The 14,089-nt window shown below is 32.8% G+C and overlaps 2 protein-coding genes and 1 pseudogene across 2 annotated transcripts; all 3 read right to left on the reverse strand.

Moving 5' to 3' along the window:
- Positions 1-646: 646 nt before the first annotated feature.
- LOC123896851 lies at positions 647-3,753 on the reverse strand. The gene is made up of 4 exons (XM_045947258.1): positions 3,368-3,753; positions 2,720-2,785; positions 1,101-2,593; positions 647-757 (listed from the first exon to the last, which is right to left on the reverse strand). Exons 1-3 carry the CDS (start codon positions 3,545-3,547, stop codon positions 2,093-2,095), a joined length of 747 nt encoding a protein of 248 aa, XP_045803214.1. The 5' UTR covers positions 3,548-3,753; the 3' UTR covers positions 647-757; positions 1,101-2,092.
- A 1,062-nt stretch (positions 3,754-4,815) lies between these two features.
- Positions 4,816-9,426, reverse strand: LOC123895410 (putative hydrolase C777.06c). The gene is made up of 10 exons (XM_045945720.1): positions 9,187-9,426; positions 8,972-9,107; positions 7,748-7,875; positions 6,954-7,101; positions 6,761-6,866; positions 6,464-6,522; positions 6,293-6,328; positions 6,106-6,215; positions 5,865-5,931; positions 4,816-5,214 (listed from the first exon to the last, which is right to left on the reverse strand). Exons 1-9 carry the CDS (start codon positions 9,375-9,377, stop codon positions 5,874-5,876), a joined length of 972 nt encoding a protein of 323 aa, XP_045801676.1. The 5' UTR covers positions 9,378-9,426; the 3' UTR covers positions 4,816-5,214; positions 5,865-5,873.
- A 993-nt stretch (positions 9,427-10,419) lies between these two features.
- Positions 10,420-14,067, reverse strand: LOC123895411 (annotated as a pseudogene).
- Between the last annotated feature and the right edge of the window lie 22 nt (positions 14,068-14,089).

The following is a 14,089-nucleotide window of genomic DNA, read 5'->3' on the forward strand; positions in this document are numbered from 1 at the left end:
CTAAAACTCTATTTTAAATAAAAATTTAAGAACTTTATTACAAAATAAATTACACATTTTTTAAAACATATATAAATTATCTAACAATTTCAAATAGAGGGGGTTTATAACCCCCGCAAACCGTTAAATAATTTTGGTTTGTCCATAAATGGAGATAGAAACCCCCTCAAAACTGGAGGAAAACAAACTACACATACTATTTAGCGGGGGTGTATAACCGCCGCTAGAACACATGTATATGAAAAAAAAATTAAAAATGTTGGGGCGGGCCATGGCCCTGTCCAGCCCATGAGGGGCTCCGCCCCTGATGATGAGGTTAAAGGCAGGCCAAAACCTAGAGCAACGGGTAGAAGATGAAGTTTGGTGTTAAATGTTCTGTGTTTTCGGTGCATTCATAGCAAGGATTGGACACAAGAAGCAACATATCAGTCGTTTAGTGTTTTGGCGCAACAGCTAAAATGATTAGATTCAAACTCATTCTTTAGTTTTCATCTCAAGGCTTCTTTATACTCTTTCTCCTATTTAGTGCAATTTTAAAAGGTTAGTTTTCACTCTTACTTTGTCATATATGAACAATTTGTTCCAAAAGATAAACTTCAAATTCTTTCTCCTACAAAAGTTAAGGACATGTATGTATACATTATACCTTTTACCGGTAGTTCTGTCCGAGTTGCTTTAAATCTTTGTTAGCCAAGTCAATCTTCTTACGTACCATTGCAACTTCCTTTCTCATAGGATCTTCCATAACTTCAAGCTCCTAGTAGATTATTATAAGACAAAAAGAACAAATGAAATTAATGATTCGCATAACTGATATAATTGAACTTCAAGAACTGAAGTTTTATGCTATCAACAATATGGAAATATAAAGAAGTAATAGAAAGGTTTACTAAAATGACAGTCAGCTCAAGAAATTTTGTTCAAAAAGTGATAGTAAGCAATCTTGATTGGATAGCTCATAACTTAAGTTCGGTAAATCGTGCTTAAAGAAATTTTTAAAATAAACTTTAAATTTGAGTAATCATACTTTCTGACCGCGTGACTGCATGAATTTCCTGAGAGAATTGATCACATATGTTTTTCCTAAACACGGAACTTACTTCCCAAATGTGAGCCAAGTGCCTCGTCTCTTCTTCAGCGCGTCCAAGTTGAAGTTCAACTCTCTCTTTCACCTCCATCTTTCTCCTCTCAATCTATTCTTCCTTAGCTTGAAATGTCGAAATGGCCAACTTCGAAACATCCTCATCTTCACACTCTTCTGTTGTAAACCTCCCACTACTTTCAATGCTTACAAGGTTCTTCATTTTCTGCATTTTACCTCTCTTTCAACAAATTAGACACATATTCAAAACTTACTCCTACAGTTCTCTTATGTTTATGTCTGTTATAGCTTAGAGGCTTGTTTTGCTTTCACTTCAACATTCCTTCTATCCATCTCAACAACTAGTTTTCTCTTGTGACTTATAAAAGAAGTAAAGAGATTAATTTTCAGAAATCAACCCAAATTGAGTTCATAAAACAATAGGCTGTCAAAACATATCATTTCACGCGATCCAGAACTATACTGTTGGTATTAAAAACAAGTTATTATGTATATGCAATTTCTGTATATGCATATTGTATCATATAAAATAAAATAAATTAAAATTTCCTATTTTTATTTTGTAACAAGTTGGAAATATTGTCATATTTTTTATATCGTGATAAACCGCACAAACCGAACCAACCCTAACCGCATTGGTTTGGTTTGGATGACTTTTTAAAAACCAACCGAACCGCATGCATTTTTATCTCGCGGTTAGGATGACTTTCATGCTCAAAACCGAACCGCACCGCGAGCACCCCTACCGATGCGGGACTTTCTCACATAACATAGAGATATTCACACGCTTAACATTTCTGTATTTCACCTTTCCTTTGTTTTGTGCCTCCATAACCAAAACCTTTTATCCCTCATTCACTAATCCACCAATTAGGAGTTAATTATATAATCATTATTTTATTGACTACTAATCAGAAAATTGATTTTCACAAAGTAATATATTATATTTACAAGTGAAAAAAACTTAGCAAAAGATGATTGTTTAAAACTTCAATTTTGCATAATTTGTCTTTCTATGCTCCCTTTACCATTTTCTAACATCTGATGCGAAGAAATGCAGTTAACATCAACAACATTTTCACCACTAACATACATTACTTTGAAAATATCATACTTCATATTGATCGAAAAACGTTCGAGATAAGGCATCATCCATTTTCTATGATCTGAGCTAAGAATCCACGAGTAACAAAATTGAAGAGATTTCCACACATGAATGCACACAACTATTGGTTTAATTTGTCCTTTCAAACATAGGCCTGAAGTCATGCCTTCCATTTTCGCAAAGCGGGATCTGAAAAGTGCCAGCACGGCGTAGGAAAGGTCATTAAGGTCATTTCTACTAGGTGTGTTTGCCGAGTTTATAGATATTATGTCTCCAGTTGAGAATTTTGCAGTTGATGAACCATCTCTTGATTCTCCAGCATATGCTTCTAGGAAGCTATGTTCCATTAATATACACATGGTTGATAATTCGGTTAGCATTGATTTCTGTAAAGTAAACAAAAAGTTACATTAGAATCGACTCGTTCACTAATAAATGGACAAACGCTCGAGCATAGCAAAGCTAGTGAAGCTGAAAACACAACGAGTGGAGCAAAGTAGGGTCAAACTTACAAGAGTTGAAGTTAGGATCTCTTTTTCTTTATTAGATTGCTTCTGCCATGCTCCATACCATATAATCTGATTAAAGGAAACAAATATTCAGAAAAGTTAATAAAAATTAGCATCAAAAGACAGACATATGAAATGAAAGTGAACATGGAGGACAACAATGTTTTACCTGAACTGAACAATCAAAATGATTCATGTAAGTTTGGTTATAAGGCGAAAAAAAACGGATTTTAGTTAAAAGTAAGTTTAAAATAAAATGATTTATGTTTAGACGTGTTATGGCGAAAGTGAGTTGAACAATAAATTTGAGTATTAAGATTATGTTTAGAGGCAAAAACTACAAATTCTAGCTTCAAGATATAATCAAATTAGACGCAAATTAGTTCTAATAAAAAACCTCTAAACATACCAAACTCAATTTTAAGTCTTCAGAATCACTTTAATTAGGCTCTCCCAAAAGTGAATCCAAACATGGAGTAATGGCATCTGAAGTTATCATTCTCTAAAAGATAGAACTTGTATTCCAACTTCGAAGCCATAAATTCAAAGTGCAAGAAATGGATTTCACAAACTATATTAAGCAAAGTTTCGAACAAAAGGAACATAAAATTGAATTGAAAATGGAAAAGCATAAAAGGAAGAAGTTATTACCATATTTCCATGGATGCTTCTAAATATAGAGCTTTGAACACAACCAAGATTTTGAGTAGTTAAGGAGAATTGTTTGAGACCATGAACAAGATCATCTATAATCACAATTGTTGGTTTGAAAACAAAGAAACTTATTTCCAAATTATTAATATTGTTGTTAAAAGCCACAGAACATGCCATATCCTCTTGTTTTGTATATTCTTAATCTTTCAAAGATCTTCTAACTACTACTACTACTACTTTACTATCTACTAATATATATTATTGTTATTTTAAGTCTTTGAGAGTGTTCAATTCAAATATGAGAAGCAAAACCATGAGACACGCATAATACACCAATTTTCCATAAGGTTGCTTTCTAGAACGATTCCAAAATTTGACTATGGTGTAGAAGAATTCAATTCAACTCTTGTTTTTGTTTCTTTTTTATTTAAACCACATATATATAATAATATATAAAATGAATAAGACTTGGAAATGGAACATAAAGTTGGTCACGATGGTCACATGCATTGACTACTTCAAACTTCATGCTCACGGCAAATTGTAACAAAAACAAAAATGTTTTACATCTATGACTATGAAATTCTTCATTTGGACATTTTTATATATATATTTTTATTACAATTTCTCGAAGAAAAGATGTTGGAATTCAATTAACTTGAACAAATTGTTTTTTAAAATTAAAAGACGCAGGACAAATATAATATTAAAAAATATAGTTCTCAGAGTATTTATAATATTGTTTTTAATATAAATAAATAGTATTCTGTCAAGAAAAAAAAAATAAATAAATAATAACAGGTAAATCCTAACTCAACTTGTGTGAGTCTATCCATTAGATTATTGGATAAAAAATAATCCTAACTCAATTTACAATGTCAATATTGTTAGCTTAAACATATTTATCCGGATTTGAACTCAGAGCCTCATAGTTGTGTGAGTTTCAGCGATGTTCGGCACTTTATTTACCAACTAAAAAATTGTGACAGGTAAGGTACACTAATTTTTATTTATCAACTTTTGTTTTAACTTTTGTAATCACATATGAAAAGAATTTCACGTTATAAATGTAGACATCATAGTGTCCCCAAAAATTTCACGTTATAAATGAGGTTATGCCTTATGGGATATTCTAGTCCTATAACCCACAAGCTACGGTAGTGTTCAGTTAGTGATTAATTATTGGTGAGGTTTACACTATTTCTTGATAAAACCATTGGAGCAGCCAAATATTTTGCCTCATTTCAAGAAGGCTACCATGAGCCTGAAGTCACATCTTTCTCGTCCAAAACCATCCTCCCCCAAAGAAAAACCCCTTAAATGTCAAAAACTCCTTTAGTCTGATACGTTACGTATCATTTAATCAGTGATCGAGTATAAACCAACTAAGAATGTATGCAAGAAGGTTCAGTGTGCAACAGTAGAATAGAAGCTAAAAGCATAAATGTGAAAAACAATCAAATGGTCAGTCGACCATTTATTATTTATAATTTATAACAACAATCACTATAAGATTACATCTCTTATCAGGAAATTAGTGGTGAATAAAGTGACCTTGCAAAAGAATCTCAGGATACAGGTGGATTTCTTAACTCTTAAAACTCATTGCTATCCAATTTGCTCTCCAATTTTGCAATAAAAATCGTTCTAATACAGATTTCAAGAGTTTAACTAAAAACAAAATCGAGATTTTCACCACAATAATATATTAAGTTATCAAGTGTTAAATCCATAAATGCCGCCTTCTAGCAAAACTGTCAGTTCCTAGGATTGCGACAGAAACTGAGCCTCTTTGGAATCTAAATAAGATCAACTGTATATGGTACATTGTCACATGCTTTACCCTGCAAAAGGATAGTTGCACAAATTAAGATTTAGTATCGTTGATGTTCATTGAAAGTAAGATCGGCTACTGATACAGGAATAGAAGGGGAGAAGAAAAAACATTACATTGCTGTTTGTCAGTTTTAAATACTACAAGTTATGCTCATAATGTTTATGCCTAAGGTACAAATAAGGGTGTGCTGTTTAGGAGGCAAAAAACTACAACGAAGATTACTTCATAATGGTTAGTGACCACAACAAGGCCAGTGAAAGTGTACTATCACTCATTTACACTCTATCCTGCAAATTTATCAATTTATCAACTTCAATAGTATGACAATGATCCTATATTCCACAAACCAAGCAACAAAAAGTGAAAATTATCTTTTAATCCTGCTCAGTTTTCTCCTCATCTAACTTCCTACCTACTCACTATTCATCTCCATGTAGAAAGACACCTTCAATGTCAATCACTTCACAGTTTATTTATGCATATTTTACATAATGAGTAAAATAATGAAACAAAAAAATCTGATAACAGTATTATCTCAAGAAAAATGAGACATCCAACACAAATGCATGTCGCTGATCATAATGAGGAATTCATATCCTTTTTCTTTATGTACTCTTCTTGATGACAAAAATGAAGATTTGGGTTCAAAGGGATTACCTTTCTTCACTATAAGTTTACGGGGACTCTCAAACCATCATGGGAAAGCTGCACCGGAATTCCTTCCCTGAGCATATTCAAAGAAGAGTCAAGTCTATCATTTTCTAAAATACATAACATACCATAGGAATACAAAGGTAAATATTACATTCACACGATCATGCTACTATCAGATTGTTGGGTCAATTATTACTAAATATATTAGCAAAAATCAATATTTGACTTCTTTACAAATGGATACCTTTTGGACCATTCTTTCAAAAACTCGTTGTCCTTGTGGTGATCAAACTCATGAGTCATTCCAATCAAAAGGGTTTGCTTTGGACACAACCTCTTCACAGTTTCAAGAGTCTGTAAAATTACCAATTAATACTATTTCACCTCCAGTGAGATAGTGTTATTATCAATTTCCAAAATTGAAAACAAACCTGTGGAAAACAAAGGTGAACATTATGTGACCCAGTCTGCAATGACACAAAAAACCAAAGAGAGAAACTGTTAGATAACTAAACCGATTAGTTAGTTGGTTTAAATGGTTGGCTAGAGAATCATATATATTTGTATTTTACAACCAAAAAAATTGAAATGGAACTACTGACCCTATACAACGAATCCAATATAAGAAGATCCAACTGTCCAGCTCCACTTTTCGAAATGACTGTAAAAGGGAAATTTATTGCCAAATGTTAGATCAACCGAAGACTTTCTTGTTATGTAGAATTGAAGATGTTTTGGTAATCTAAAAAGGAATTAGTCCTGCCCAAATTACAACATGACAAGTCATTTTTTTCATGGACAATAGATAAGTAAGAAAGCCCCATAAATGATAAAACAAATAGATAAGTTATATCTTAGAACACTTATAGTCTAACTTTGTTGAGATATTTGAATCATACCATACTCTGTACTCGCGGGAATCCGTGAAACATCAGATATATAAGCCACCCGACTTTTCTCACCAAAAAGAAAGCCCAAACAAATGTAATCCTCTCCATGCATTACCTACATCCACACAAAAACAGTTAAGTACTTATTATATAGAAGGAGTATTGCATTCTTAACTTAAGGACAAAGATGGCGGCAATTAACTGGTAAAGGAGTGAATTTTAATCCTGATGCAAAAAATGGTTGATTGCAGTCATCTTTAATAATGTTCCAGGCAATCTGAGCTACCCTTCGTATTTCTGACCCTTCCTTGCGTTTTTTCTGAACCAAATAAGGAAACTTCTCTTGTATGCTGTTGCAAAGTTTTAAAACATGGATTCATCAACTTGAGAGCATAGGCTAGCCCATAAAATCAAAGAAAAGGTGCATCATAATTCATGCTAAGACAGGAGTAACATTGTATTCTGAGTTCAGTGATCATATACTACAAATATAACTAGTCTGCTACAGCTAGTCTTGTACTGGTCAATTTGATTTTAGTACAAGTTTTGGCCTGGCTTTTGCTTTTACTGATTTCAATTGGCTACTCTTACTGGTTGTGCTTACTTCTTGACTTGGGACTTAGTATTGAATATTTTTAGTACTGGTTTCATCTCAAAGAATCATACAATTGCACTATTGCACATAATTTATCTTAAAGAGAAATATTCATCAATAAGGTAGATTTCAATTTCAACAAATTGGAAATAAAAATAAATGATTCGATTAGCTGAATTTTACTGCTAATGATACATATTGTGTTGATTAACGGGTTATAAGTTTAATAAAAATCTGTTTGGCTATCTATATCTTGTTAAACCAGTTATCTAGGGTGAAAATGCTCTGCCAGAACTTATAGTTTAAACAAGTTATTTAAGCTAACTAAATATAAATGCTAGGAAAAGTAGATGTAATTTAAGCTAACCAAACATCAAAACATGCATGGTAACTAGAGATACCTATCCATTGAATGCTGGCTCAGGTAGATTGGGGTGGGGTCAATATCATTTGTTGGACTAAAGGGCTGCACAGCACGTATGTCATCCAATCCAAGGACTGCATCAGCATGTTCATGAGTCAAAATAATCTGCAACTCAACCAAGAACTTATTTTTAATTCTCAAAGAATGAAAATTTCAGGTCAATACAAATTACCAAGAACATAATGTAGACAAAAGGAAGAAAAAATAGGCTAAAAGCTAATTGTAATCAATCCATGATCTTGTATATCACAGGTCAGTAGCAATTAACATACTTAATGACTCATGGTTCATTTATATGCTGTTTCCCCTAAAATGAATTTCTTCCCTTGGGGTTGCGAGAATGTAAAATTTTATGTGCAGCTGTGAATAATTTTTATGTGTCTTTACAGAACAGCACAAACGAATCAGATTACAAAATGAGTCCATGGCAAATACAAATTTTAAGGGGCTCTAATCAGGTTACTAACATTCACACAGTAAGTAACAAAGAAAGCTTCGATTTCTGATTTCGTTAATTAGTAGTGGTGCAACTCATTGCTTTGTCTGCTCAGTTTTATTACATACACAGAAATGACAACATTACTGAGTGTTTCCTTGCTTAAGAAATATTTTGATGATTTCATCATGACCCTTCTCTTTCTCTTCATGGCATACCCTACATACCTTTACCGGCGGCACATATCTGAAATGAAATGTCTCCTAAAAATCAGATGCTCTGTGATAGACAAACTCTTTTGAAGTATCTCTCCCTCATGAACATTAAATACTAACTTTTTTTATTCAAAAAATACTAACTTTTTGTGATTATAACTAAACTTTATAGACATACTGGACATGATACAACCCAGGATTTTATCCTGCAAGTTAATAAACCTTCATCTTTTAACTCATTGGACTCATTTGAAAACTTTGTCCTATTAATAAGTTTTTTTTACAGATCCTGATACTATTGTTAAACAGAAGTATCTAGTAAAATTAGTCTCATTTCACAGGGTATCATTTGAAGGGAAATCTTGACACATTTTTTGAAATTGTCCAATAAATAGAAATTTCAAACACAACTAATTTCTTTTTCATTTGCAGTTTATGTAATCATCAAAAGATATCATCGGCATTACATTAAAGTTAAACACATTGATTTCACTACCATATGCATTAGTATATAAACTACAAAATCACAGAAAAGTGCAAATAAACTCACGGAATCGATTCTTGGAATCCGATGAGGAACAAACCATCTAAGCACAGTCTCTCTAAACGTCTTCCCAACATCAATCAATATATAGTTATGATTACCATTACTTCCACAGTAATCAATTAACAAAGATGTATTACACCTGCAAATCCACAAATTGAAGAGAATATCAAGAAAATGAAGATGTATTGGATCGTGATGAAGAAGTTTAAAGAAAGTACCTGTAATTAGGGTTTTTGTCAGGGGGAATAGATAATGATTGAGCGCAAACGGAACAGAGAGGATTAGCGGGATTGATGAGACACATTACATTGGGAACCATACTTGAACAGCCAGTTCCGAGAAAGATCAACGCCGATCCGGAGGACGGTGTCGGTGTGGTTTTGTTGTCGGTGCCATTGGAAGTGGCCATTTCGTCACCGTAGATCCAGAAAAGAGGAGAGAGAGAGAGAGAGAGAAAGAGATTGGAGAGAGAGAAGATGAAGAAGATTCCTCAAAGGGAATATGTTTATACGCAGATTCGTACCCGCCAAAATCAACGGTTTTCCGCGATTGCACGCTTCTCTTTTTATTTATTTATTTATTTTTAATTTACTTTTATAAAGAAAACAACCGTATTAGAATGAGGCTTAATCGTACATTTAATCCATTATGTTTATGGGTCATGTGTAGTGTCCTAGGCACTGGTTAAAGAACTAAAAAAAGAAATTTTGCATTGAAAACAACATTATTCTATTTTTAGTATTCTTAACCAGTGTCTGAGACATTACTTAACATTTTCCTATGTTTATTTTAGGTTTTACGTTAGTTCTTTATGTTTTAAAAGCTTCAATTTATTCCCTTATGTGTTATTTTAGATTTTAAGTTCGTTCCTTATGTTTTAAACGTTTTAAGTTGATCCCTCAAGTTTCGAAAATTTGAATTAGTTGGTCTCGATTTAATCATCCCTATAGGACTAACTAATTCAAATTTTAGAAATTTGAGGGATCAACTTAAAATTTTTAAAAACTTAAGAGACCAACTTAAAACTTTTAAAACGTAACGGAAGAATATGAAACAAACTAACCAACTTAAAACTAAAAATAAACATAAGTGACCAAAGAAATTGGATTGGAGGTGATAATTATGTGTTGAAGGACAGACCATTGCCACCTAAATTTACTTGAACGTGAATCAAACTCATCAAACACTCAACTCTTTTTTCTTTTTTTGGTCAAAAACACTTAACTCTACTTGAACAAAAAGAAATTGAGTTGTGACCTGGGAAATCACACACAGGGTGACCAAGTTTTTGAACACACCTTCCCCACATTCCCCAAATGTTCATACAAACCCCAAAAGTATTAAAGAGAAAAAACAACAATCATGTGAGTTTATTCCTTGACAGCTTAACATGTGAGTTTATTTTAATTTTTTATTTTTTTTATTTTCACTACTAGTATCCGGTCCACTGGACCAACTAACGATTTTTGGTTATACCTACAAAGGCCTCTTAGATATCCACCTACTAAACATGGCAAAACATTCTTCAGGCAGGTACTCTGGTGCTGTGTGTCCTGCACCCTACAATGTTGATAAATCAATAACATTGAGTAAACAAACTAGTGATTATTCGTAGTGCATGATTGTGGCCTGTTTGATTAAACAAGTTAATTAAGTGCTTATAGCATAAACACTTATCATATAAGTACTTATGAATAAAAAAATTTCTATTGAGGAATAAGAGGCTTGCCTTCACAGTTGCAAATGTCATCCCATTAGAATAAGTTCTTGTGTATCTATACATGAAGAAAATCAAAACAAATATTAATTCATGCTTGCTCATTTGAATAAATGTAGCATATATATAATGTCAGTTATGTGAATACCCTGCAACTTGCTCATTTGTGTGCCATTGTCTCCAATCATCAACAATGGAATAATTTAAAGATCTTATCCATGCTTGTGTCCCCAAGAATGTAACTTGCAAGTCATGATCGCCACTGTTACAAATATAAAACTAACTAGTTCATCGATGTTATGTTATCTCATGCAATATATGAACATAGAGAAAGACTATTGACCTGTAAATTAGCGAACGATATCCTTTGGTACTGAGATTTACATGATAATCATAGCTGTTAAGGATATCCCTCGTATGAGGTATATCATAGGAACATCGTTCCCATTTCCCAATACTTCCCTGCACCATAAGCAACCAAAACTCTTACAGTTGTATAACAAACCAGTAAAGTCTCTACAAGATCGTAAGGATATCAACTATACCTTGCGTATGTGCAGTGCTTTGCGAACATTAGCATCACTGGCCCAATAAGCACAAAGTGTATATGGATAATTCTAACAGGATAAAGACAAACATTACATTAACACAAATGTTGAGGTATATATAGTAAAATTATCATTGAATTATATAAATAAATATATGGAAAAGAAGCATTATGTAAATATCTCTTATTCAATAAGGCAGCATAATGAAGATTACTCGACAGCTCAAGGGCGACACTCTGGAGTGATATTTCTGAATTAGAGATCTCTTTGGAGAAATTTCAGTATAAAGCCACTCACATAGCGGTTCTAAAATATGGTTTTTGCTAATTCCTGATATAGCACTGTAAAAATATAAGAACGGTGTTGACTTTTTGAATGTTCGTTCGACTAGAAATTCTACTCGTGAAATTTGATTAAGAGATTTATATATACATACCTTATTGAATGACTCCATATCTTTGGAACATAAAACACTTTTGGTATCCACACTTACATAATCTCCATTACAGTTTTTTTGCAGCGACTGCAAAATATTAGAGATCAGTTAGCATATATCACAGTGATTCATAGGTTTTCAATATAACAATAGTTTTGTATAGTTCAATTACATCGTATAGTTCATCGGATATGAGTCCCATTCCATGAGGTTGTTATAGCATTCCCTAGCAAGTATCCCTGAAGAAAATAACATTACACAATTAATCTGGAAAATAAATAACATTACATAATCAATCCAGAAGCTGTTTTTAAGATGCTAACCTGGAGATTTATCAATGGTTGGACCCCTTTTTCATTTGCTGAAAACAATTTAATTGGTGAGAACTAATTTGAACATCATGGTACAGTCATGTGAGAACAAATTTGAACATATGTTTTATGTTTTGTACCTTGTGCAATTTCTTGAACAATTATTGGAACAGTAATGCCAGAGTATGAATCTCCGCCAATGTAAACATCATTTGATTGAAATTTTGGATGATCAACCAACCACTACAAAGATTTCGGTTATTTTATTGACTGATTAACATAAAAAGGAAAAAGTGATTATTGTGAAATGAAAACAATCAAACTTAGGCGAATAGATACCTTCCTGAGAAATTGATGAGCTTGGTGAACTAGTCTTGAGTCGCTTCGTTGTGAACCAGATTCTGTTGTTGCATAAGTGAAGCCTGTGGAAGCAGGCAAATCTACAAATATAATGCTACTCACCTATCCAGAAAATCCATTACGAATACAATCGAGACAAATATTCACTCATACAACAAAAAATGTGGATTTATAACCCCAACCTTTGTCCATGAATGTGGCCTCAACATCAGCTTAGGCAAGCTCCCATTATATTCTTCCTTTATAAATTCAAGTGGACCTGCAACATATCAAGTAAAAAGTACACTCAAATTATTCAATGAGTATCTACTATCTAGCATTGAAACTTGTTCAATTAGTATCATTTTATCACTTCAGGAAATTTGCTTACATTTTTATCACTAGTTTTTCAATGTCTATTAATTTTCCTAGTTTTAATTTGAACATCTTTCTAACAAAGAGGAATTATAACTAGAAATCTTGACCAATGTTGATTGGTATAGTATAGACTAGGCTACATGTGAAAATAGATGTAGATATAAACAATAAACAATATTACAAAAATATTAAGAAGGCAACCTAACTTTCACAAACTTACGATTTTGGCCCCCCGACCAAGTCAACGTACATGTGGCAAGTGACTCACATACCATGCCAACATGTCTTGCCACGTCGACAATGACTCACATGCCACATTAGCATACGTGGCAAGGTATACTGACATGACATGCGCGTCATTGTCCATGTGTCAAGACGTGATGACGTGGCATGTGAGTCAGTTGTCACATGTACGTTGACTCGGTCAAAATCAGTGGGTGTCATGCTTTTGCAAAACAAGCTAAAGTTAGGGGGCAAAAATTGCAAGTTTGTGAAAATTAGGGGTCAGAAGTTGCAATTTAGCCTATCAAGAATTACCCTCTACTTTTGAGAAAATAGATGTCCTCAATTTTAACTATAAAACTATCACATTCAAAATATTTGCAATTACTAAAATTTCAAATACTTATCGTATGACTATCCAAAAGCAAAGTTGAAATTACCAATTTCAAAGACAAGACCAGACAAAGCAGAACAACCAGGTCCACCAGTTAACCAAAGCATGAGAGGATCATCTTTAGGATTGTTCTCTGATTCAATGAAATAGTAAAACACTTGCACATCCTCATTTTCTCCCACTCCCACATACCTAATCAACAAATATGAATATGAAGTTATTTTAATACCATATATTAAAAGAACTAAAAACCATGAACTATATACTCCATGGTCTCATATATATAAGCAAAAATTTATTTTTCAGGTTCACTGAATAAATGATGTTTCTGATAACGTTATTCAATGAACCTGAAAAAGGAATCTTTGCTTATATATAGCTAAGTATATAGCTAAGTAAATAAATTGAACTAACCCAGTTTCAAGTAGAAAAGGAAGGGGTCCTTGGAATCCAGGAAGAAACTTTACTATAGAGCCACATGTTGCAACTTGAAATGAAATATTTGATAATAAAACAAGAACAACATTCCCAGAACTTAAACTAAACTTTGTCATTTTTAATGTTCACTTCCACTCTTTTTTCTTCCACAGTTTTTAATGGTTGGAACCTCTAGTTCTTGATGTTATTCATACTTTTGCCTTGTCAAAAAATAAGCCAGTAATTATTTAATAAGTTAATACTTAATAGCTATGAAAAGTTGGAAACGCAATGTTGCACATGACAAACAGAAGTAAATTAAGAAAAATCCAAAATGCTGATACATGTTTGTAGTATTT

The sequence above is a fragment of the Trifolium pratense genome, linkage group LG7 (assembly GCF_020283565.1).
Source record: "Trifolium pratense cultivar HEN17-A07 linkage group LG7, ARS_RC_1.1, whole genome shotgun sequence".
Taxonomy (NCBI): Eukaryota; Viridiplantae; Streptophyta; class Magnoliopsida; order Fabales; family Fabaceae; genus Trifolium; species Trifolium pratense.